Consider the following 27,985-nt stretch of genomic DNA (forward strand, 5'->3'; position numbering starts at 1 on the left):
CAAGAGGCCTTCTTTCCTCTTATACTAGTCCTCCTCAGCACAGACCCTTCACGGGTGTCAGGCTGGGGGACGATCAGGTCTTTCCCTTCCCACGAGGCCATATTTCAGACTATCACATGGGGAGAAACCTTGGACAATAGCTAGCTTTCCTAGGCAAAGGTCCCTGCAGCCTTTGGCAGTGTATGCGTCCCTGGGTACTTGAGATTAAGAGAATGGTGATGACTTTTCACAAGCATACTGCCTTCAGGCACTTGTTTAACAAAGCACACCCTGCACAGCCCAAAATCCGTTAAACCTTGAGTCACCACAGCACATGTCTCTTGCAAGGGCAAGGTTGGGGGTAGGGTCACAGATTAACAGCATCTCAAATACAGAACAAAATGTAGTCTCTTATATCTACTTCTTTCTATATAGACACAGTAACAGTCTGATCTCTCTTTCTTTTCCTCACACCACCTCAGCCTCCCAAGTAGCCAGAACTGTAGGCATACACCACCATGCCCAGCTAATTTCTTTTTTTATGTGTAGAGGTGATGTATTAGTTCGTTCTTGCATTGCTATAAAGAAATACCTGATACTGTGTAATTTATAAAGAAAAGAGGTTTAATTGTCTCAAGATTCTGCAGGCTGTACAGATAGCATGATGTTAGCATCTGCTAAGCTTCCTGGGAGGCCTCAGGAAACTTACAGTCATGGCAGAAGGCTGAAAGGGAGCTTGCATGTCACATGGCAAAAGCAGGAGCAAGAGAGAAAGAAGGGAGGTGCCACACACTTTTAAATAATCAGATCTCATGAAAACTCACTCAATATTATGAGGACAGTACCAAGAGGAATGGTGCTAAGCCATTAATGAGAAATTCACCCCCATGATCCAATCACCTCCCGCCAGGCCTCACCTCTAACACTGAGGATTACATTTCAATATGAGATTTGGGTGGAGACATACATCCAAAGTGTGCCAGTTTCCTGCTTGTTCTATCCAATATATCAATATTAGACTAACTCCAATGCTGAATTTCATGACATTTTGACACCAAGGTCATTATTATTTTAGACAACACCCCTGGGCATGTGATTTTCTGTTTCCAGCTCTAAATTATATCAGCTACCTCTGGCAGAAAAGCGGATGACTTCCACCACTTCCCCCACCCTGCTGGAACTATTATGCTGAAGGAGTTTGTTGAGGTAGTGATAATGCAAGAAGCTGTAGGCTAAAATGCCATATACCTCTACTGTTCTTATGTGATATTTCATTAGGTTTTCACAAATACAGGTTTCTCTTTCTTTTTGTCTTAATGTCAGTTTGGGCTGCCATCACAAAATACCATAGACTAGGTGGTTTATAAGCAACAGAAATTTGTTTCTCATAGTTTTGGAGGCTGGAAGCCTGAGATCAGACTGCCAGTCTTGTTGGGTTCTGGTGAGTGCCCTCTTTCAGGCTGCAAGCCATCAACTTCTCCTTATATCCTTACGTGGCAGAAAGCGAACTACAAATCTCTCTAAAGTATTTTTTACAAAGGCACTGATCCCATCCATGAGGGGTCCACACTCATGACCTGATTTATCTCCAAAAGTCTGCCCTTCCTAATACCATGTCATTGGAGGTTAGAATTTCAACATATGGATTGGTAGCGGGGGTCGGGGGACATAAACATTCAGTTCTTAACAGTCAATATTCAGGATTCTGAAATAGTTGTTTCCAATCATTTTTTTCCAGTTTATTATTACTTTTGTTAGGAAAGACTTGATTGAATTCCTTACTCTTTCATTTCAAAATTAGGTCTTGTCTTTCTATGAATTATGCACAACCCTGATGGAGACAACTCCAGATGGGCCGCCTTAAGAGCTGTAACACTCACCGCGAAGGTCTGCAGCTTCACTCCTGAAGCCAGTGAGACCACGAACCCACCAGAAGGAAGAAACTCTGAATACGTCCGAACATCAGAAGGAACAAACTCCAGACACACCATCTTTAAGAATTGTAACACTCACCGCAAGGGTACGCGGCTTCATTCTTGAAGTCAGTGAGACCAAGAACCCACCAATTCCAGACACGATACCACTCTCTACTTCCCCTATGAAAAAAACAAGTATAATTTTACTTTAATTACTTGTCAAGGTATGTGCTTTGTGCCTTAGAATATAAGTTTTATAAAGTTAGGACCTGCTATCTTGTACTTCAATGAATTTCCAGCTCCTAGTTTAGTATATGTAAACCAGAGTTCCATGACCATTCAGTGAAGAAATGCAGTTACATGCTGTTATAAAGTGATTTCAAATTAACCAGGCATTGAACACAAGAAGCTTGTAACAGGACAAGTAAGCCATGATGGAAGGCATAATTGTAGTTAAGAATAAAAATTATTTTTCAAACTTCCTAATTTGGATGTTTAAAAATTATACAGAAGATGAGAATGTGCTCACATGTTCCCATCTGTGCATTTATACCCAGCTTTCATAGTTATCAACATATGTCTAGTCTTTTCTTTTTTCCTATTGTTTCAAGTAAAATTGCTAAGTACAAGGGTCAGTTGCACACGTATTTTCTACACATTGCTAAATACACTTCCTTTTTTTTTTCATTCTCACTTGCAATATATGAGAGTACCTCATAGCCTTCTCAAGAGAGTACATTGAAATTTTAGATTTTTGTCAATGAGAAATTATATTTCAGTGTAGTTCTACTTTTAAAACAGAAGTTCTTAAAATTCTGATGACATTTTTCACAGAGATAGAAAAAAATCATAAAATTTGTATGGAACCACAAAAAACCCTGAAAACCCAAATAAATTTTGAGAAAACAGAACAAAACTGGAAGCATCACACTACCTTATGTAAAAATCTACTACAAAGTTATAGTAACCAAAAAAGCATGGTATTGGTATAGAAACAGACATACAGGCCAACAAAACTGAATGGAAAGCTCCGAAATGAATCCACGCATTTATGGTCAGTTCTTTTTTGACAAAGGTGCCCAGAACACATAATGTTGAAAGGACAGTCTCTTCAATAAATGGTGTTGGGAAACTGGAAATCCACAGGCAGAAGAATAAAATTAGACCCTTATCTCACCCCATATTTAAAAACTCAACTGAAAATGGCTGAAGACTTATACATGAGACTTAATTGTAAAATTACTAGATGAAAACATAGGAACAATTTTCTATGCTGTTAGTTGGGCCAATGATTTTTTGGATACTAAAGCACAGACCAAAAGAAGATAAAAAGCATAAATAGACAAATTGGATTACATAAAACTAAAAAGCTTCTACACAATCTTTTCCTTGTATAAAGAAACAACCAATAAAATGAAAATCAACCCATGGACTGGGAGAACATATTTGCAAACCACACATGGGATACAATGTTTATATCCAATACATATAAAGAACTCAAACAACTCAATATCACTAAAATGAATAACTCAGTTATAAAGTGGGTGAAGGACCTGAATATACATTTCTTCAAAAAAAGACATACAAGTGGCCAACAGATATGTGAAAAAATACTCAACATCACTAATTATCAAGGAAATGCAAATAACCGTAATGAGATATTAACTCACAACTCTTGGAAGAGGTATATCAAAATGATGAAAGATAACAAGTGTTAGCAAGAAAGTAAAGGGAACTCTTATACCCTGTTAGTGGGAATGTAAATTAGGACATTCATTACGGAAAACAGTATAGAGGTTCCTAAAGAATTAAAAATAGGACTGCCATATGACTCAGTAATTCCATTACTGGGTATATATCCAAAGGAATTGAAATCAGTACATTGAAGAGATACCTGTACTTCCGTGTTTACTGCATCATTATTCACAATAGCCAAGAGATGGAATCAATCAAATGTTCATGAATCGATGAAGGGGAAAGAAAATGTGGCATATATATGAGGGTACTTCAAAAAGTTTATGAAAAAAATGGAGTTAAAAGATAAAATTTTTTAAAAACAACTTTATTTCTCGAGATAAGCTCCATCAAGTTCAAGACAGTTTTGTAAGCAGTGAACCAGCCATTCAGTTTTTCCCTAAATAACGGAATGTCCTGGGAATTTAATAATGTCAATGCAGTCTTTCTTCATTAGCTCAAGAAAAATGGGTGTCCTTTACAGATTATTTTTTAAGATTGGAAAACAAAAAATAGTCAGAAGGAGCCAAATCAGGACTGTAAGGTGTATGTCTAATAATTTCCCATCAAAACGTTCACAAAATTGCTCTTGTTTCATGAGAAGAATGAGCAAGAGCATTGGCATGGTGAAGAAAGACTCTCTGTTGAGGCTTTCCTGTGCATTTTACTGCCAAAGTTTGACTTTCTCAAAACATTCTTATAATAAACAGATGCTACCATTCTTTGGCCCCCCAGAAAGTAAACAAACAAAATGCCTTGAGAATCCCAAAATACTGTTGCCATGACCTTTGCCATGATCTTTGACTGCTCAACTTTGTACCAATTCTATCTCTTGGTAGTCCATTCCTTTGATTGTGCTGTGTCTTCAGGATCATACTGGTAAAGCCATGTTTCATGTTCTGTTACAATTCTTCAAAGAAATACTTCAGATATTGATCCCACTTGATATAGTTTGGATGTTTGTCCCCTCCAAATCTCATGTCTAAATGTGATTTCCAGTGTTGGAGGTAGAGCTTGGCTGGAGGTGATTGAGTCGGGGGTTGGTCCTTCATGAATGTCTTAGCAGCATCCCCTTGATGATAAGTGAGTTTTAGCTCAGTTAGTTCATGTAAGATCTGGATGTTTAAGGGTCTGGGACTCCTCTTTCTCTTTCTTGCTCCTGTTTTTGCCATTCGATGCATCTCCCCACTTGTCCTCTGTCACGATTGTAAGCTTCCTGAGGCCCTCATCAGAAGCAGATGCTGGCACCATTCTTCCTGCCAGTTAAGGAACTGTGATCAATTAAGCCCCTTTTCTTTATAAATTACCCAGTCTCAGGTATTTCTTTATAGCAATTCAAGAATGACGTAACACAAAATTGCTAATGAGGAGTGGGATGTTGCTATAGGGATACTTGAAAATGTGGAAGTAGCTTTGGAACTGGAAATGGGCAAAGGTTGAAAAAGTTTGGAGGGCTCTAAAGAAGACAGGAAGATGAGGGAAAGTTTGGAACTTCTTAGAGACTGGTTAAATGGTTGTGACCAAGATACTAATAGAAATACAGACAGTGAAGACCACACTGATCAGGTCTCAGATAGAAATGAGAGCTTGGGAACTGAAGTAAAGGTCACTCATGTTACACCATAGCAAAGAACTTGTCTGCATTGTGTTCATGTTCTAGGTATCTGTAGAAGTTTTAATTCAAGAGTGATTACTTAGGGTATCTAATGGAAGAAATTTCTAAGCAGCAAAACATTCGAGATGTGGCCTGGTTGCTTATAACAGCCTATGGTCAGAGATGAGAAAAAAGAAATAACTTAAATTTAGATATATTTAAAAGGGAAGCAGAGTGTAAAACTCAGATATTTTTAGCCTGGACATGTGGCAGAGAAAGAATCCAATCCAAGCAGGCTGTGGAACAATCACTTGCTAGAGAGACTAGCAAGACTGAAACGCAGCCAAGTGCCAATACTCAAGACAATGGGAAAAAGGCCCCAAATGTATTTATTTCAGAGATCTTGGAGACAGCCCCTCCTATCATAGGGCCAGAGGCTTAGAAGGAAAGAATGATTTCAGGGGCCAGGCCCAAGATGGCGCTGCTCTGCTCAGCCTCAAGACACTGCTCCCACATTCTGGCTGCTTCAGCTCCAACCACAGTTAAATGGGCCCCAGGTACAGCTTGGGCTGCTGCTTCATAGGGTGCAAGCCATAATCCTTGGTGGCTTCCATGTGGTGTCAATCCTGCATGTACACAGAAGGATACTGTGGCAAGGGTGAAAAAGGCTTGGCAGCTTCTACCTGTGTTTCATGGAGTATATGAGGAAGCCTCTATACCCAGGCTTGCCACAAGGGAGGAGACTTCACAGGGAACCTCTACTGGGGAAATGCTCAGGGGCACTGTGGGGTTGGAGTCCCACACAGAGTCCCCACTGGGGCACTGCCTAGTGGAGCTGTGGAGGGGGGACACTGCCCTCTAGACCCCAGAATGGTTGATTCACCTGCAGCTTGCACACTGTGCCTGGAAAAGCCACAGGCACTTAACTCCAACTTGTGAGAGCAGCCATGGGGTCTGTACCCTGCAAAGCTATATAGGCAGAGTTTCTCAAGGCCTTAAAAGTCTACCCTTTGCATCAATATGTTCTGGATGTGGGAAATAGAGTCAAAGGAGATTATTTTGGAGCTTTCCTATTTAATGACTGTCCTGCTGGTTTTCAGATTTGTATGGGACCTATTACTCTTTTCTTTTGGCCAATTTTTATCTTTCAGAATAGCAATGTTTACCTAATGCTTGTACTATTATTAGAGCTTGGGAGTAAATAACTTGTTTTGATTTTAGAGGCTCATGTAAAAGGAGATGAGTCTCAGATGATACTTAAGACTTTGGATTTGATGTTTGAACGAGTTAAGACTTTGGGGGACTGTTAGTAGGAGACGATTATTTTGTGATGTGAAGAAGACATGAGATTTGGAGGGCCAGGGGTAGAATGATATGGTTTACATATTTTTTCCCTCCACATCTCATGTTGAAATGTAATCCCCAGTGTTAGAGGTGGTCTTGGTGGGAGGTGTTTAGATCATGGGGACAGATCCCTTATGCATGGCTTTAGTACCATCTCTTTGGTAATTAGTTGGTTCCCATGAGAACTGGTTGTTTAAACATGTGTGGCATCTTCTTGCTCCCCTTGCTTCTCCTCTCACAGTGTGATGTGCCTGCTTCCCCTTTACCTTTTGCCATGATTGTAAGCTTCCTGAAGTTCTTACTAGAAGCTGAGCAGTTGCTTATGCTTTGTTTGTACAGCCTGTAGAACCATGAGCCGATTAAACCTCTTTTTAAAATTAATTACCCAGTCTCAGGTATTGCTTTACAGTAATGCAAGAACCTACTGATATATACTAGTTAAAAAATTACCATTGAAAGCTCTGCTCTCATCTGCAGTTGATCTGGGCACAGTGGTTTTGACACCCATTGGACAACACGATTGCTCAAGTTTAATTTTTCAGTCGGAATTGTGTAAGCTGAACTAGTTGAGATGTCTACAAGTGCTGACTATTGTTAGTTCTCATCAGTCCTCTTCAACTGGGGCACGAACAAGATAAATTTTTTGCTTACAAATTGATGTGGATGGTCTGCCATTGTGTGCATTATCTTCAACATCATCTAATTCCTTCTTGAAACAAGTTATCCATTTGTAAATACTTGATTTCTTTGGGGTGTTGTACCTATAAGATTTTAGAAAAGTTTCAGTTATTTCACCATTCTTCCATTTCAGCTTCACCATAAATTTGATGTGTGTTCTTGCTTCAGTTTTAGCAGAATTCTTGTTGCTCTCATGGGACTTCTTTTCGAATTGATGTCTTATCCTTCTTAATGCCTCAAACTAGATCCTGTTCAGATATGTTATAAAAAGTTAGCTTGAATTTATTTTAGTGCAAATTTTGAAATACATCCATAGTCATTTTATATTTATTTTCCATGAACCTTTTGGAGACCCTTCACATATAATGAAATACTATTCATCCTTAAAAAAGAAGAAAATATTGTCTTTTGAAAAAACATGGATGAAACTGGAGGGCATTATGTTAAGAAAAATAAAGCAGGCACAAAATGACAAACATTGCATGATTTCACTTATATATGAACTGTAAAATTTGAACTCAGAGTAACATGAAGTAAAATGGTAGTCACCAGAGGATTGGAGGTGGGACAATTGGGAAGATGTTGGTCAAAGAACATAAAATTTTATCTAGACAGAAGGACTATATTCAAGAGATCCATTATACTTCATGGTGACTACAGTTAATGACAGTATGTTGTATATTTGAAAATTTCTAAGAAAGTAGATTTTAAGTGGTACTCATCTCAAAAAACAAATGCTAAAGTATGTGAGGTAATGTCCATGATAAATAGCTTGATTTAGTCATTATGCAGCGTACACAAACATTAAAACATCAAAAACATCACGCTGTACAATAAATATATATAGAATTTGTACTTGTCAATTAAAGAATAACAGAAGTTCTTGCAATAAAATAACAAATAATCTAGTGCAGTTCCTTGTGAAACCAAATATATGGCTCTTGGAAAAGCAAAAATGAAAGAACAACAAGAAAAAAAGAGAAAAGATCAGTACTGATGAAAATTAAAGTTAAAAAGAGACTGTACAATTAATCATTATAGATTAGAAAAATGTTCTTAAATTTATATGTTTAGGAAATTAAGCAACTTAAATAATGTAAAGGCAGAAGACAACATTCATTGACATGAATTTTTAATTTTTTCAGAAATCATACATTGTCAAATTTTCTAAGGAGGAGAAAATTAAAGCTCTAATCATCATGGAATACATTAAAAGAAGTTAAAAGTATCATCCTATAAAACTCACAAGCTACATTCATGTTTATGTACAACCTTTCCCAAACCTGGCAAAGGACAGATAATGCTAGGATATAGAAACACTTTTCTGAGCAACTCCACTAATTTTGTGAGCCTATCATTGTCTTACTACCAAAATAGGAAGTGGATCGCCCAACAACTTAAAACTACTGTAATTGGAAAACTATATGAAAAAATCCTAAGTAAAGTATTAGCACATCAGACCAAAGTTATAATATTCTCATATAACACACCATAATTAAGTGGAGTGTATGCTAAGAATACAAATATGTTTGTATGGGATATCCTATCAATAATTTTTGACATTTAAAATCACAACAGGAATTCATTTAACATTCCTATTGCAGTGCATCAGCTGTTCTTTGCTGAGTTTCTTCTCACTGATGTGTGGAATATCACTGAAGATTCAATTCAATTCAATTCTTCCTGTAGTGTTACAGAAATTTCTCCATGTAAAACTCTTCCTAAATCTATTAGAGACATAGCGCATGTAATTGGTAGTAAGACAAGGGAAAGAGCTCTGGGAGTTGAAAGAAAGCTGAAAGTGGTTTGGCTGTCTGGACTTGAGCCCTTTTCCCTATTCAATAAGCCAACAAATATTTAATGGCAAGGAATCATCATGGGACACATTCATACTCCCATGGTCCTTGTTCAATCCCAAGTCCTAAATGAAACAGGTAAATGATAAAACGGGAAAAGGGTGAAATAGAGTGTCGAGAAGAGGAGGTTTGCCTAAGTCAATATTTATTATAGTTATAACACCTTAACTCAAAAGTATGTGCACATTTGGTGCGGCTCCCCTACAAGAACATTCGATGTGAAAGAAGCCAAAACCTGTTTCAACTTTCTCAAAATCTGTAGATAATTGAATGAGGTATGCTTTTTTTAAAAAAAAAAATTTACATCAACAACTTGCTTGATCCAATTGCTTGAGATTTTCTTTTTGGAAAATAACAATAAGACCTTTAACTGGAGACTGAAACGTGGAGCAATGGCTTATGATACTTGGACTTAGAGTTTTGTGCAAAGTCCTTTGACTCTACCACAAAATAATTATATCAATTTTAGTCTAGAGCATAAAATTTGACTTTGGGTATGATAGAAAATGACTTAAAGATCAGTGTTTGTAATATTTGAGGTTTCTTTTAGTTCTGTGGGTTCTTTTTCTGAAATATTGAATAGAGGAGACTCTACAGAAGCATACTAATATCATTCTATACTTACCTCAGTTCAACCCCGCCCAGTGCAACATCTAGACAAAAATGGCATTCAGTAGAGGATATGGTGCCATTCTCTATGAGGATTTCTGGCATTTTTCAAATCTTCATTTTATGGCTATTATCACCTTATCTACTGATATTCTGTACTGACATATGTACATTTCAGTTTACATATTCTCATACAGTACAATGTTAACTGCAAGGGAATTTACCTCAAACCCAAGCAGTTCACATAACTTCAGAGACAATATGGATTAAGCAGTTTTCATGGTTTAATCCATAAAATCATTGCAGGTTGCAGGTGTTGCTTATAGAGTAAAGACAGAGGCAACAGGAGAAAAAACCAGAGTAAAAAATATGGGGGAAAAGATAGGTATTTTCCTTGTAAATGTGGCCTTGTGGGGATTCTCTATGAATTGAAGCTGCTTGTAGATAATTCTGAGTGGATATAAAAAGAAGCAGGGCAAAGGAAGGTGGAACAAATAATCTGGATATATTAGCATCTCTTCTTAATTGAGGTTTTTATGGTATACATATGTTATTTGCTTAGCCTCAGATTTAACCCACAAATTTATAAAATGGGGTTGTTGACTTACTATGGTTGTATCTCATAGCCATTCTTCATTAATAAGGATAATTGAGAGAAGAATATATATATGTCAAAATTACAGATAAGACATTTCCTAGTGGGATAACTCTAGAGTATTTTAAATTAATGTGGAGAAGAACACTTTGGATTGTAGTCTACTTTTCTAGATCTTGATAATAACCCATTGATGTTTCTCTTTGTAGGTACTTCTCTTGTAGGCTGAGACCATGGACAAGGGAAATTATTCTAGGGTGCCGGAGTTTGTTTTGCTGGGACTCTGCAGTTCCTGGGAGCTCCAGTATTTCTTCTTTGTGTTTTTTAACTTGTTGTACATTGCCATTGTGCTGGGCAATCTTCTCATTGTTTTCACAGTGATTTTGGAACCTGCCCTGCATACACCCATGTACATCATGCTCAGTAACCTTTCCGTTTTTGATATTTTTCTTGCCTCTTATGCAACCCCTAAGATGATCCATGATTTCCTTCATGAACCCAAGACTATCTCCTTTGAGGGCTGCATGGCCCAGATATTCTTGCTCCATGTTTTTGCTGGTGGTGAGATGGTGCTCCTTGTAGCCATGGCCTATGACAGGTATGTAGCCATTTGCAAACCTCTCCATTATGCAACCATCATGAACTTGTGCACATGTACAGGCCTAGTGGTAGGATCTTGGGTCATTGGGGTTATGCACTCCCTGAGCCAGTTAGCTTTCACTGTAAATTTGCCCTTCTGTGGCCCAAACATAGTGGACAGTTATTATTGCGACCTTACTTTGGTCATCAAACTTGCCTGTACAGATACTTATATCCCTGAAGTGTTGATGCTTTTGGACAGTGGTCTTATGGGGGCAACGTCATTTTTTCTTTTGCTGATCTCCTACATGGTCATTCTGATTACTGTGCGGCGACATTCCTCATCAGGTATGGCCAAGGCTCGCAGCACTCTGACTGCCTATATTACTGTGGTGACCCTGTTCTTTGGGCCCTGTATCTTCATCTATGCCTGGCCTTTCAGCAACTTACCAGTGGATAACATTTTGTCTGTATTCTCTACAGTTTTCACACCTATATTAAACCCCCTTATTTACACATTGAGAAACAAAGAGGTAAAATCAGTAATTCATAAACTGAAGACCCAGTATGTAACTTCCAGGCTGTCTTCCCAGCTCTCTCTCATAAGACTAGGACATAACAACAACAACAACAGAAACTACAAACCATTATTTCTGATAAGCATAGATGAAAAAGTTCTCAGAAAAATATGCTACCTAACAGAATTTGACAGAACATTCAACAGATAATATACCATGATCATGTTGGTTTCACCCCAGGTATGCAAGAATGGTAAAACATATGCAAGTCAATAAATGTAATACCTCACAAAAACAGAATTAAAAACAAAAACCACATAATCATCTCAATAGAGAAAGAAAAAAAGATTTGATCAAATCCAGCATCCCTTTCTAATAAAAATTCTCAAAATCCAGGTATAGAAGGGACTTACCTTAAAGTAATAGAAACTATATATTTCAAACCCACAGCCAACATCACACTGAATGGAGAAATTTGAAAGCATTTTCTCCCTGAGAAATGGAACAAGACAAGGATTTCCACTTTCACCAATTCTACTGTTCACCACTCATGTGATTGTATACCTAGAAAACCCTAAAGACTCATCCATAAAGCTCATAGATTGATAAAGGAATTCAGTAAATTTTCAAGGGAACACTTTTATACTGCTAGTGGGAATGTATATTAATACAACCACTATGGAAAACAGCATGGAGATTCCTTAAAGAGCTAAAAGCAGAACTACCATTTGATCCAGCAATCTCACACCTGGGTAATTACTCAAAGGAAAAATAAGTTACTATGTGAAAAAGAAATATGCAAATACATGTTTATAACAAAAAAATTCACAACTGCAAAGATGTGGAATGGACTTAAGTTCACATCAACCAGTGAGTGGATAAAGAAAATTTGATTATATATACACCATAGAATACTACTCAGTTATAAAAATAAACAAAATAATGTCTTTGCAGCTACTTAGAGCTGGAAAAAAAAAAAAAAAAAAAAAAAGACTAGATTTGTTGAATTGAGTAGACAAGTGGGAACTCGAGACACAGACTTTGTCTTTTTTTTCTAACCGTCAATGTTTTTAACAGTTAATTTGTTTGCTTGAAATTATAAATGCATGTTCTTTGTTAAATACTTGTAAAGAAGCCTATACACAATTATGCATTCTTCAGTCATACTTGCTATAGATTTGTAGTTAATTTGCTTATATTTGCTAACTAAAATCAATACAGAGTGTTTCACAAACGATTGCACAATTTAAAATATTTTGATAAAATAGGAAATTGTTTGATAAAAATTTACGTGCATATTCATACTTGCTAAACTAAAAATGGTGTTTCTTTTATGGTTAAGATATACTAAGTAATTTGTGAGATTTACCTTTAGCAGTAAAAACATTCCATTAACATTCTTTTCTTCATACATTTTACATCAAAAAGTTCATGCTCTGTATTAAAAAGATCCATAGACTAATTAAGCATGTAAAATTAATTTTATAAGAATTTAAGATAACACTTTTCAAATCTACTTTTATTTTATTTTTTCCTCCTCACATACAAAACTTGAGAGATGCAAGAGATCACATTTTATGAAGCTATATAAAATCACTTGATGTTACCAAGGTACCATTTATTCTTATCATTTTGTCACCAAAATGGTGTTAACATCAAAATATGACAGTTAACTAGTTTTAAGTCCATAAAACAGTTATATAACATAGCATATAAAGCTTTAGACACTTGGCAATAAAACCACATAAAAATAGAACAAGAAGCAAAAGCAGTTACTTCAGAACAATGAACACTGTAATCTAAAAGTACATTATGATGCTGCCCCAGAGCTATGGGCTGAATTTTTATGTCCCCCACCCCCTGTAGTGCTATAGTCTGGACATTTTATGTCCTATTCATGTATTGAAATTCTTACCACCAAGTTAATGGTATCAGGAAGTAAAACCTTTGGTAAGTGATTAGGTCTTTTGGATGGAGCTCTCGTGAACATCATTAGTGACCTCAAAGAGCTCCTTCTTTTTGACATGTGAAGTTAGAGCAACTGCTATATATGATCTAGGAAGTCGGTACAGGCCACTTAATTTACCAATTTCTTTATCTTGGACTTCCTAGCCTCTAGAACTGAATTCCTATTGTTTATAAGTCACTCAGTTTGTGGCATTTTGTTATAACAGCCAGTATGAACTAAGACATCCAGTGTTAGGTACCACCCCAACTTCCTTCAAGGTGATTTCACTCTATTATATACTGTCCAGTCCATTTGACACAAAATAAAAACAAACAACACAACATTTATCTTGTGGAGCTATCCTATTCATGTTATGCATTCACTATGCTTTTAAACACCTTGGTTTTATACGTTGGGTGATTCATCAATCCTGCACTGTAGTGTTGCTTCTTTCCTGGTATCAGCATTATGATCAAAGATTACTTAGACACAACAACTGCTATAGATATGCCACATGCATACTTTTTTCCACAATGTGCTAAATATTTTAAGTCTATAAATCCATGGTGAGAGGTTATCAGACTTGTCTGGTGTTCTTCTTTTAAACTCATTAGCCTTGGTTCCGCTTGAGGATTTAATCTAATTACTCTGCTAATTTTTACAAGAATACAAGGGTTTCCTTTGAAAGCACAAATATCAGGATCCTCCATACCACTGCATGCTTAAACTAAGGTAGCAGGAAATTTACATGCATTATAAACTAGTCCCTTCTTTCAAAAAGAACTTCATCAGGATGGATTGTGAGATTCTTCTGTTCATCTAATACAGCTTTAGAAAATTATTAAATCTACAAAATACCTATTCTAGGAAGCTGAATTAGACATACTGAATGCATGTTTTAATGCCGTCACTGGTTCTGGAGAAATTTTAAGTCCTGAACTAGGAAGCTGGTATTTTGGAACCCTATCTTTCAGCATCTGAAGCATAGCCCACATTGTGAACAAAAAGAGTACAGCTAGGAGCCCACAGAAGACTAAATAGAAGAGCAGGAGCAAACCTCTTTTCCTCTCTCTCACTAGTGGTCCAGGAAGCACTGTCTCCTGCTGGGTGACAGGTCAGTGTGCCTCTGCTACTGCCACCAACACACATGTCACTAACATTCATCTATAGCCTTCTCTTCTATGGACAATCACTGTGAGATGGAAAGTCTCATTTCCCAGAACATTTACTAAGCCATGACTCAGAATGGGAACAGGCAATTCTAAGAAAACACCACCTCAGCGCCCCTCTGGCACTTGGTGATTTGCCCCAAATGTTCTTCACTGGTCAGGATGTAGAGGAACTTCCACTCAGCCTGATTTGGGTTGAAGAATTTCTCCTTCTTTGTTATAGTGGGTGTGGGGAAAATGAGATGACTGGTGGTAGCAGCAGCTCATGGGCAGTGACCCAGGGGGTGGGGTTTCAAGGACTGTGGAGGCCATGGCCCTGCTCAGGCAACAGCAGCTGAGAGGCAACAGCAGCTGAGAGTGGGAAACAGGTCAAGGATGCCTGATCTCTCCAGCACACACTCAGTCAACTGCAGTTGCTTGCATATCATATTGTAAATATACTCATGTATTTTATATGTCATATCATATTTTCTTAAATACTAAAAATTCCTAATGAATTTAATGAAGACCTATTTCATATAATTCATCATATTTTGTATCATTGAGCATAAAATATTAATCTGCTAATTTAATGAGAAAATAAATGTAAATAAAACCATTGTTTTACTTTGTGTTACCTTAGTTTCTAATGAAGCTTTAAAAATATATTTTGTCAATTGCCCTAACACTTCATTCTCTGTTACAGGCTTAGTATTATTTTAATTACCATTTGTACTTTTGCCAGGTTGAAGAAGAGTACAGCTGTTTCTACATTTGTGATTACCTGTAAAAAACTTTTAGGGTTAAATTCACTTTTAGTTTTGTGTATTTCTATGCATTTTGACAAATGCTTAGAGTTCTATGTCCACCACTACAGTTCCACACAGAATAGTTCCATCACCCAAATTTTCCCATTGCTATTCCCATATAGACAACTTCTCACCACCTCCTACACCCCTGGAAACCACGGATTTCTTTTTTTTTCTCTGTAGTTTTGCTTTTTTTTCAGATATTCATATAATCCTGTACTGTGTAGCTTTTTGGAATCTGGTTTCCTGCTGGCACTTTAGCAAAATGTATGTGAAATTTATCAATGTTGTTTTGAGGGTTATGGTTTATTCCATTTGTTGATGAAGAATGTATGGGTGGCTTGGAAATTAATAATGAACTTGCTACAGACATCTCTATATAAGGTTTTGAGTGAACCTACGTTTTCATTTCTTATGAGTAGATAGCTAGGAATGAGATGATTGAGTCACATGTAGTCATGTTTTTTTAAGACGGCTTTACTGAGGTATAATTGATACGCAATAAATTGAATGTATTAAAGTGCACAATTTGATGTTTTGACGTATGCCCATAAAACTGTCTCTACAATCAAAATAATGAATGTATCCATGGTCCCAAAAGTTTTCTGCCACCCCTCCCCAATTCACTACTTGTTCTACTGTTTTTCCTACTTTAACTCAGTATATTTATTTGAATTTATCTATTTTTATACATGTATCAATATTATGTTCCCTTTTTATTGCTTAGAAGTAGTTCATTGTATGGGAATACCACAGTTTATTGATTAATTCACTGTCGATAGACATTTTTATTGTGCCTCAGTTTTGCCTATTACCAATATAGCTGCTTATTTGTATATAAGTCTTTGTATGGATATATATTTTAGTTTTCCACTTTTAGGCAAATAATAAATTGGAATGTCTGAATCATGTTGTAGGTGTATGTTTAACTTTTTAAAAGAAACTGACAGACCCTTTTTTAAGTGCTTACATTATTTTATGTTCCTATATTCCCATGAAAATTTCACTTCCTCTACATGTTTGCTAAACTTGTTATTTGTCATTTTAATTTTAGCTTCCTCACAAGTGTGGAGTTGCAGCTAATTGTATTTTAAATTTACATTTCCCTAATGACTAATTATATTGAACATATCAGACATAATTTAAGTGAGACTATATTGCTAAAGGAAATGTTTTCCAGGATTATACTATCTTCCTAAACTTGTATAATCCTAATGTCAGCCTCAAAATGTATAAGGTGCAGAATTACAAGGAACAAGAGAGAAACTTCATGACCATCATTAAAGATTTCATTAAAATCTTCACTTCATTCACTGTTTGTAGAAATACGTAGCAGTCTGTGTACAGTCAGGAGACAGAAACCGTACAACAGATTAAGTAGTTTGGTACAAAGAATGAACTATAATGGAAAAGTAACTATAAGATACAAGGAAACCCTAGGTGGTGCCCTATAGCAAAGAGAAAGTACCCAAGGAACCACAATCTTAACAGAGGTTAAGTTTCATTGGGAAATGAATGGTTCATCTCATTGGTGAGTAAAAAAGCTCACTGATTTGGCTAGGTCAGAGCTGGTCTCCCAACTGCTGGGCAAATAATAGCTTACCTCTTATGCAAGCTGGGGAGGAGGTGATCAGAAACCAGTGGACTGGATGCGCAAAGGAAATCTAGGTGCTGGTTTGGGTAGGAACTCTTCCAAATTGTTGGGGGGACTCTAGTTTCTGTGTGAAAAGTCTCCTGAAAGGTTATCACAAGACCATGGCTGTGAGGTTGGAGAGAGATCAAGCTTCGGGCCTGTGACTGGGGCAGTCTCCATTGGTTTTCCTCACACCTGTGTTGCTGACCCCAGCAGAGGCCTGAACTGGTAAGAGGGTTTCTTCCTCCTGCAATGTGCTTCTAGCATCTTTCTCTGAGAAAGCTAAACATTGTTCTCACTTTAAAGGGAGAAATACTTAAAGAAATTCCATTGTTCAACACCTAGCCCATATTGAAGGGTACATTGAAACCTGAGAGACAATAAACTGATAACTGAAAAGAAGTACAGATTTGTTAAATAGCTTTGTAGAATAATTTGGAAATACCTAATAGCAATGCTGAAGATTTGAATTTTGTACAATTTAGCAATTACTCTCCAAGTGTGCATTCTGGAGAACCTCTAGCACATATTTATTTATGCAAGTGCTCATTTTAATGTTGTTCATAATAGCAAGAACTAGAAACAATCCAGATATCTATTCACCAAAAATGACAAACATGCAGTGTACTGTATTTATATAATGGAGATCCTACAGAATTAAAATGTATAAACTGAAACTATGTGTGTCACTATTGATAACTGTTAAAAATCAATTATTGAATGAAAAATATTAAATTGTCAAATAATACATGAAGGATGATACTGCTTGTATGAAATTAAATAAATATGCCAATAAATCGCTTAATAGTTCTCTTTATTTTTAGTGTCCTTGAAATATTACAAATCATTTTGTACAAGGGTAAACTAAGGCTAAGAGCTTTCAGTGATTTGTCCAATAACATATTCTTTGTTATTGTTAGAATTGAGAATAGGAACCCATATCCTTTAAGTTCTAATTAATTGCCCTTTGTTCCATATTACATACACATGCAAGGACCCAGTATGCCCTTCCATTCCTAAGTCAAAGTATTTCTCACTTAGGCAAAAGAATGTACTTTCCCACACATTTTCTCTGGAGTAGCAGGTTCATTTGTATAGAATTAGCAGAAGATACTTCACTCCACATAGTGCCCAAGGGCTGAATGACTCTCACTTTTTCTCCTATGGCCTTATCGTCCTCATTGTAGTTTTCAGCAATGTGGGATGTTATTTGCCTTGTTCAATTGAGAATATTTGTTGAAACATATTAATTCCCATTGGAAGATGAACCTTGGCTAATTTAATACTGAATCTTAAAAGCTGCAATTGGGCCGGGCGCGGTGGCTCAAGCCTGTAATCCCAGCACTTTGGGAGGCCGAGACAGGCGGATCACGAGGTCAGGAGATCAAGACCATCCTGGCTAACACGGTGAAACCCCGTCTCTACTAAAAAAAAAAAAATACAAAAAACTAGCCAGGCGAGGTGGCGGGCACCTGTAGTCCCAGCTACTCGGGAGGCTGAGGCAGGAGAATGGCGTAAAACCCGGGAGGCGGAGCTTGCAGTGAGCTGAGATCAGGCCACTGCACTCCAGCCTGGGCGACAGAGCTAGACTCCGTCTCAAAAAAAAAAAAAAAAAAAAAAAAAAAAAAGCTGCAATTGGTCACTTAGATAAATTCATAGTACTCTTACAATTTGACAAAAGAAACAGGCACTAACCACCCGCACCCCAATAACTTATGGAAAAAATAAATGATTAATTTAAAAAAGATGAGGATGTTCCTGTGTCTGTATCTTAGTGTGCTAGGGATGACTTCTGAGAAATTACGTAAATAGATGAAGTATACTTGGGGAAACACTTGAGAAAATTATGAAAAACTCTGACTGCACCTAGGAAAATCCATCATGACACTCTTAACTATTACCTAAAGAAATCAAATAGGCATGAAAATCAAGGCTATATATTGCTTTGTAGAGTAAAACTACACACAAAATAATGAGAATGTTAAATACCAAACTCATGTTATACGTCTGTAGTTATAGCATAATCAACAATTTATTTTTATTTGCACTTAAAGTATATAACACTATTTAACACTACAGAAGTAAAATGCAAATTTATTTTTCTTAAAGCATCTCATTATTTCTATAACTTAAAAAAATTGGTAATGTATGCTTTACTTCCAATGTAACAGACAAACTATTTTCTCTATGCTTCAACTCAAACCAGTTGTGTCATTATTTTTGCATTAGCTGGTTGATTGTTGGTACTGGTTTTTATTACTTAATTAGGACATTGTATTACCAAGTAGGTGAAATGTTTTTGCTCCATGTAAAGATAGAGTTTATGTGGGTGGTTTATGGTTTGCAGAGTTCTAGGCCATTCACTGGGAAGGATTCTATGCACAGGAAAGTAAGAAGGTAAAACTATTCAGTGAATGACAAATATAGGGTGAAATATATTTCCATTAATACTATAACATGTTTATCGACAATGTACTTTCAGCACATCTCTCTACCAAATCCTGTGAATGATTCATAAGCACAAGAATTCAAGAAGTTTCAGTGTGGAAGAGAAAAATAGAGTTAGCTATCATAATAATATTTCTCTTCCACACTGGGAGTCTTACCTTATGTTTTGAGAGTCCCCAGCTAAACAGGGGTTCCATACCAGGGTGGCTAGCAATCCTGTCCCAATGAGAAACGAAAACAAACTTGTTGTGGGTGTTTCCAGTGTGTCTTTATCAGACATTTCTTTTACCTGGTGAAAGGCTTAATGCCTAATTGTCAGGACCAGGGAGTTCCTCACACAGGAAATTTTATACTGGCAGATGCCCCTGCAGCTTCTGTCTGACCTATGTCTAGTTGATGTCTACCAGACCAGCACTCTGGAGGCTGGGTGCCTGATCTTGTGTTCTCCCAAGCATTCCAGGGAAAACCCAGCCTGGAGCAGCCCCTGGTTCTTCAGGTGGATAGTGCAAATTCAATACATCACTGAAATAGCAAAAACATTCAAGGATTTTTTATTTAGTGATCAGGCAGGGAGAGTGCAATAAGTTGGGAGGGCAGTCCTTCATCCGAGGGTCATGTGGGGCAGGAATGAAGAGTCAGGCAGAGGGAGGGTGAGAAAGTCTTTCATCTAGCAGTATACCTGAGGGAAAAGGGTATGGGTTACTTTAAGTTCATCGGAAAATGACTGAATGGTCCATTTAAAGAAAGTGACAGGAAAGCAGGAAGCCCAGTCTGCCAGGTGGGAGAGATGCCTCTAGTTTTTAATCTCTGACCACCAGTTTGAACCATTTGAATATAGTGTAGAACTGGAAACTGTGTCAAGGGTAACTGAGCCCTGCTTCTGGTATGAGAAAGTAGAATTTGTATTCGAAATGTATGCCAAGCCAACATAATTCACTACACTTTGGGAGAAGATATACTGCCTATGCAATCAAAGTGCTACAGAAACATTAGGACATAGACATTTCGACTTAAGCCTCTAGGAAGGCTTTCAGAGGGTATCTGTTTTGGAATAGACATCTGTGAAGGGCATGAAAAAATGGATAAGGAATTGTTTATCAGCTTAATAAATGTTGAGTAGCCTGTTTTTTAAAATTATTTATTTTATTTTTGCTAGAGAGCAGTGTATGGCATAGGTAAAAACAGGTTATATATTCTTGGCTCTCATGCTAAGGACATTAAATTTATATATAAGCTTAAGGAATGATGAGATGTTTCAAGTGGAAGAGTGAGGTCCAGGAGAAAGGTAGGTTTTCCCTTACAGTTAATTCAGAAAAGTTTGAAAGAAAAGAGTTGAGTTGAGTTGGGAAATTGTGAGAGCCGAGGTTTGAGATGGCTACGTATAGTCACATTCAAAAACTGTCAGAAACAGATTGGAATATTGGAATGTGGGGGGCGGTGGGGGGAACAGTACTGCAAAATTAGAGGTCATAATACAGAGGTGATGACTGGTGCTAGGGAGATGAATGGAATGCCGAAGAAAGGGAGATAACGAGGAGAAAGAGATTAATAAGGACATAAAGAGATAAAGAAGAGTTCAAGAAATGCAGAGGGAAAAAAATTGGAATGTCAGAGGCTAAGACCTCTTGGAATCTACTTTTAAGGGACAGTAGCATGAATAAAGAAAGCTAATATTAAAAATTCTGAAAGGAAAATGAAGAGGCATTCCGTTTAAGAGTTAGCTATCATTACCTTTGGGGACATTTGATAAAGTAGTTTTCCTGACTGTGGCAGCAAAAGGCATAGTTAAGCATGTTAAAAGTCTGAGTAGTAAAAAAGATTTGGACAGAAACATGTAGACACTCCTACACAAAATTTCTTTTTCTAAAAAAAAGAAAAATCAAGAGAAAATACAATGAAAGAGAATAGAAGAGTTTAGGAGAGTTTTTTTTTTTCTTATTTCTTTGATAAGTGAATCTGAGCAGTTGTCAGTAGATGAAAAGATTAAATGAAAAGTGAAATGAAACAGGGAGAGACTAAAAATGCAAGCCAAAGACAGCTTAACCTAGTGGCACAGTGGTTCTCAACTGGGAGTCATTTTTCACCTCCTCAACTGGACGTTTTGTAATGTTTGGAGACATTTTTAGTTGTTATAACTGGGGGAAAGTGTAACTGGCATCTAATGGGTAACGCCAGAGATGCTCCTGAATATGCTACAATGGTCACATGACAGTCTGTTTCAACACAGTAATTCAACCCCAAATGTCAGTAATGCCAAAGTTGGGAAACTCTGGCTCAACTGACTAACCAATGGCTCATAGTAGGTGAAAAGATTAGAATCATGAACATATATTGAGGGAATTCCCAGTTGTAGCACAGTGTCAATGGCATCAGTTTTGTATTCAGATCTGAAAGAGTATGTCGTAGTGTGGCAAGAGCTGGCCTTGGAGTCAAATACCAGGGTTCAAATTCTAGTTTAATGACTCTCCAGCTATGGAACTTCAGGGAAACTGCTTGTCATCTCTGTATCTCTGACTTCTTATTGTAAGACAGAATTAGTAAGTGCATTTACCATGTAGCATTATGGGAAGATTCAATTACTATATATTAAGAGCTCAGAACAGTGCCTGACATTTGGTGCATAGTAAATATTAAATATTATTTTTATTATCTGATTTCAAATCCTCACTGAGCTGTTCTGACCTTTACTAGCTGTCTGACCCCAGATTACTAAACATGTCTAATCTTTGTTTTTCTCTTCTGCAGTTTAATAACCCCTTTTCCAAAAGTCTGTTGTAAAGATCACTTGATAAAACATGTATACACAGTAGATGCTATCTAGCAGCGTCAGAACAAACGCAAGCTCTCTTTGCCCTTCATTTGTAAATTTTAAAATTATGATTCGTCATTCACTATATTTAAATCTGCCTCAATTTTTAGCTTAATACATTACAGTCATACAATAAACTTTTTCGTTAGGTAGAGTTGATCATTTTATGTAATAAATACATGAACTTGAGCAAGGACACCTTTATTTCACAAATGGAGGAACAAAATGAGTCACACATAGGATAAAGTGATTACATTATGTTTCAGAATCCTCTTAATTATTGCCTTCTTGTATATTATAGACACTGATTTGTTGTTACTAAAGCTTTAAACAATTAAAATGAGTCATTTTTTTTGTCATAGTTCCAGAGTTTAAAATAACGTATATCCAAAATGTGGCCCAGTGGAATGCTTCTCTGAACATTCTTCCAACAGAGTACACAATATGATTGTTTACTGTGGGGCTTCCCTGTGTGGATTGCAACTGCATTCATCTAAATGAGAGGCTAGGTCTGCAGCCTAGAGACAAAGTAAAGACTCTGGCTTCTTGTATGAAATAAATTAGCAGAAAAAGATGCTCATGTTCTCACATGGGACCAGAATTAGATCATCACTCTCTCAGGTCTCTTACTATGACTGTTGTCAACAGTTAATTGTCAGAACTAATATGGTTTCCTAAAACAGCACTTCTTTAAAGCTTTTCCAGTTCAACTGGACTAGATTTATATAGTAGGGTTTTACAGGGTGAAAAACATAAGATGCAAATTTTTAGATATTTTCAAGAGCATGAGAGGTTTATAATCATTTTTACTTCTCTATCCAAAAAAAACATTTTTTTAAAAAGCACTTCATTTTCTGGCATTAATTATAAAGATGTTTTAAGAAGATCATGGAGAACTCTAGCAGGGAGAACGTAAGTGGGCTGAAATCAAATTCTGGTAGGCAAAGAAAATGAAAAATTTAGGTTCTGCTCTTGGATGATCAACAGAAAATGGGATTTAGATAATTCAGGTCAGCCATAATATGTGTTTTAAGAAATTATTGGATGACTAATTGATAAACTCAGTTGGAACTATAGGCCAGTATAATACATTCAATAGTATCTGGTTAGTAGGAATTGCCTAAATTAGAAACGACTCCTGCAGCAGCATGAAGGTAAATTTCTACAAATATAGGGGTGTTGAACGTATTAAGATCCTATGTTGCAATGCAATTACTTTGATAGTAGAATGTCATGACTTGTTCTGCTTAAACTCTAAAGTTTTCTGTAAAGTAGGTATTTTTACACCTCCCATCTTTTTTAAGGTGTGGAATTAAAGTCCAGACAAAATAATTAGCCAAAAGTTAATCTGTGTGACTTTACATCATGTAATAATAATCAAGTTACGAATATCTCTTCAAAAGTTAAGAAGAATGTCGTATAATTGATGATGTAAGATGACCGCAAGACAAGTAGATGTAAACAGTTTTTGTCAACCTATAAGACCTGTGGAGCTGGACTCTAGGTCACTCCTCTAGTCTTGTTGTCATGAGTCAGCTTCTGGGTAAGCTCATTTCCTACTATATAACAGACAAGGACTATCCAAGAACTCAAGGGGTTCTAATTATATTGATTAAATTATTAAGCATTATTTAAACATTTACATAAGTTCTTTCCTATTATCCACCTATCCAGACATACTGCTATGGCCTCTTCAAAATTTTTGCATTCAGCAAATGTACATTATATCTGAGATCTCAGAATCCCTCACCTTAAAAGTATTCTTAATTCAAGTTCTGATTCCTTTCTATTTATCCTCCTTTAGAGTTGTTTCAGAACAAGTGTGCAGCCTGGAACCATGGATAAGGCCAATTCTTCAGTGGTATCCGAGTTTGTACTGTTGGGACTCTGTAGTTCTCAAAAACTCCAGTTTTTCTACTTTTTTTTCTTCTCTGTGTTGTATATGGTCATTGTGCTGGGAAATCTTCTCATTATCCTCACAGTGACTTTTGATACCAGCTTGCACTCCCCTATGTACTTTCTCTTGGGAAACCTTTCATTTATTGACATTTGTCAGGCTTCTTTTGCTACCCCTAAGATGATTGCAGATTTTCTGAGTGAACACAAGACCATATCTTTCAGTGGCTGCATAGCCCAAATTTTCTTCATTCACCTTTTTACTGGAGGGGAGATGGTGCTACTTGTTTCGATGGCCTATGACAGGTATGTAGCCATATATAAACCCTTATACTATGTGATCATCATGAGCCAAAGGACATGCACCGTCTTGGTAACGATATCCTGGGCTGTGGGCTTGGTGCACACATTAAGCCAGTTATCATTTACCGTGAACTTGCCTTTTTGTGGACCTAATGTAATGGACAGCTTTTTTTGTGATCTTCCTCGGGTGACCAAACTTGCCTGCTTGGACTCTAACATCATTGAAATACTAATTGTGGTCAATAGTGGAGTTCTTTCTCTAAGCACTTTCTCTCTCTTGGTCAGCTCCTACATCATTATTCTTGTCACGATTTTGCTCAAGTCTTCAGCTGCAATGGCAAAGACATTTTCTACGCTGGCTTCCCATATTGCAGTAGTAATATTATTCTTTGGACCTTGCATCTTCATCTATGTATGGCCCTTTACCATCTATCCTGTGGATAAATTACTTGACATATTTTACACTGTTTTCACCCCCATATTAAACCCCATTATTTATACACTAAGGAATAGGGATATGAAGGCTGCCATAAGGAAAATTGTGAACTATTACCTGAGGCCAAGGATAATTTCTGAAATGTCACTAGTAGTGAACTTCCCTTCATTAAGACAAAACTCCTTCAAATTCCTCAGGTCAATACCCTGTTTAATATTTTAATCCTTTTTTGTGGTGTATCTCAATTGCGGGGAAAGTAGTGGAGAAGATACTATACAGAATATTTAATGAACATTAACAAGTCTTTTTCTACGTATCAAGCGAAAGTTAAATATCAAAAACATGGAAAAATCACTGTTTAGATTACTGGTTCCAGAAAAAAAAAATGGGTATCTGATGGATAATATGTATACATTTACTGCTTTTGTTATGAGTAAATGTAAATATGATGAAAAAAAGCAAAGAGAACCTAATTCTTTGGTGGACATACATTCAAACATTTGTCAGGTTTTATGAGTTTTCTTAATGACATGCCTAAAATGTCTATATGGATGAATAGCATTTAAGAATCTGAAACTGAATTTTGCCAGCTTCAGGGAATAGCCAATCTATGATTTAATATAAGTGCTTAAGTTTAAGTGGAGATTATTAGGTTATGAGACTCCTCTCCCCACATCAATTATACCTATCCCATATGGTTTTCAAATAGCTAGCAATGCTTTAAAATACAGAATGAAATATACTCAGAAGCTTCTATTTTAAATCTTTCATTTAAAGGGCTTTCTCTGATTGGCTAGATAATTCCAATTTCCTTTTAGATTATGAGTTCTAGAAAAGAGAGGAGAATCTAGAAAGCTGAACTATTTTAACACCAAGATTTTCATTTGTGCCACTTCTTTTGTTCCTATAGTGCAGCTGCCAGTGGCTTATGTTCAGGCACCCAGTGGTACTCATCCTCCAGCAAGTTTTATTGCCAGCCTTGGCCTTAAATTCTCTGAGCCCCATTTTCAGTTCACCCTCTGTGAACTAGCTCTGGTCCAGCGCAACCCAGAGAACCTCTCTCCATCCGGGGGGCCTCACTCATATTCTCTCCAAAGTGTTCTGAAACTCATCCTTGGGCAGGGCATCGCCCTTCCACATTTATTTCTTCCTTGGTTTCTCTCCTTTAGGCCTAGGGTTTTTTTTTTTTTTTTTTTTTTTTTTTTTCAAAGTAAACTAAAGACTATTCAGATTCAGATTTAACCAGTTTTTGCATGTATTCTTTTTTTTGTTTTGACTATTGCTCTATAATATTATGAAATATTATTACATAAATAGATTCATGTAGCCACGACTACTACAAACCACAATAAGGACATAGACCTCTTCCATCACCTCCAAGAAACTTTCCTGTGCTGTCTCCCCTGTGATCTTAACCCCTGGCAACCAATGATCTGGTCCCCATCACTCTATTTTATTTTTTCAAGAGTGTTGTAAAATGTATCAGCTATTCAAATGGCCTTTTGTAATAATTTTTTAAAAATTTAATGTGATTGTATTTGTGAATCATTTTTGATATCTTTTTTTGTGTGTCTGTGTCTGATTTAAGAAATTCTTCTCTCTGTCAAGATCATAAAGACATTATTTAGATTTTCTTCTGTAAATTAAAATGTATTTTGCTTTTTATACTTAAGAATTTCATCCCTTTGTAATTCATTCTGTAAATGTTGGGAGATAGGAATCTATTTTTATATATTTGTAAATATGTAGAAATCAGACTTGGTATCATTTATTTAATAGTACATCATTTCCCTCAATTTGCAATACTACCTCTTGTATATTTTCAGCTTCAGTGTATGTATGGATTTGTTACTAGACTCTGTCCTGTTTCGTTAATGTATGTGCTTAGCCCTGCACCCATATTACACTGTTTTAATTTACTATAGTTTTAAAATAAATATTGATGTCTGATAGATTAAGTTATCTCATTTTTCACAGTGTCTTTGTCAGTTTTATCCCCTTTATGTTCTGTAAACATTTTACAATCAGCTTGTCAGATTTCTTAAAATATTATTTCAGAATTTTGTTGTAATTGCATTGGATTCATGTGTTAATTAACGTACAAAGGTATTTATTATATTCATTGTATATCAACACATATATTAACTTGTAGAGATTTGACATCTTTTACAAATAAATGTTGAAAAAGAAAAAACATGTCAACAAAAAATTACAAATATTTACGTAAAAAATATAACTTGCAAAACAACAAATACTCTAAGCTTATGTACAAATTTAAAGATGTGCATTTAGAGAAAATTATAAAACAACAAAAGTTGGTAATGAAGCGTGTATTAGTAAATAAAACTTAAATAAGTGGAGATAGACACTATATTAATAAATAGAAAAACAGTATTGTAAAAGATGTCAATTCTCCCTTAGGGTATTTTTTTAGAGTTATTTTTTATTCTCCTTGTAGCAGCTAATTCCTTTTACCAGTTGCTAGTTCTTTATATTAAGTATTCTCTGTTCAAATTACTCATGTCGGTTCTGTCTCCTGACTAGACTTTGCTAAACACAGATATTTTAAAGTACTTTGAAGATATCAAAAAATCAGAAGCATTCAAAAGCATCTGGTCAAATATGATAATGAGAGAAATCAGGAACTAGTTGAATAAAAAATGTCAGTAGCTTCATCTATTTACGCACTAAAGTGAAATTCATCTATGACATGCTTCAAAATATAAAAAAATGATGGGGTTGGGCACGGTGGCTCACGCCTGTAATCCCAGGACTTTGGGAGGCCGAGGTGGGCGGATAACCTGAGGTCGGGAGTTCGAGACCAGCCTGACTAACATAGAGAAACTCCGTCTCTACTACAAATACAAAATTAGCCAGGCGTGGTGGCGCATGCCGATGGTCCCAGCTACTGGGGAGGCTGAGGCAGGAGAATCGCTTGAACCTGGGAGGCAGACTTTGCAGTGAGCTGAGATCACGCCATTGCACTCCAGCCTGGGCAACAAGAGCAAAACTCCGTAAAAAAAAAAAAAAAAAAAAAAAAAAAAAAAAGACAGCATTTATACACTGAATGCTATCATTTGGTAAACTCACTGTTTAAAATTTATTTCTCGTCTTTTTAATAATCACCATCCTGACTGGTGTGGCATGGTATCT

At 36.5% G+C, this 27,985-nt stretch overlaps 1 protein-coding gene across 1 annotated transcript; it reads left to right on the forward strand.

Annotated features, from left to right (window-relative positions):
• The first annotated feature begins 24,015 nt into the window (after positions 1-24,015).
• Positions 24,016-25,079, forward strand: LOC104673106 (olfactory receptor 4K5). The gene has a single exon (XM_010377035.1). It carries the CDS (start codon positions 24,035-24,037, stop codon positions 25,052-25,054), a length of 1,020 nt encoding a protein of 339 aa, XP_010375337.1. The 5' UTR covers positions 24,016-24,034; the 3' UTR covers positions 25,055-25,079.
• The last annotated feature ends 2,906 nt before the right edge of the window (positions 25,080-27,985 follow it).

This window comes from Rhinopithecus roxellana, chromosome 5 (assembly GCF_007565055.1).
Source record: "Rhinopithecus roxellana isolate Shanxi Qingling chromosome 5, ASM756505v1, whole genome shotgun sequence".
NCBI lineage: Eukaryota > Metazoa > Chordata > Mammalia > Primates > Cercopithecidae > Rhinopithecus > Rhinopithecus roxellana.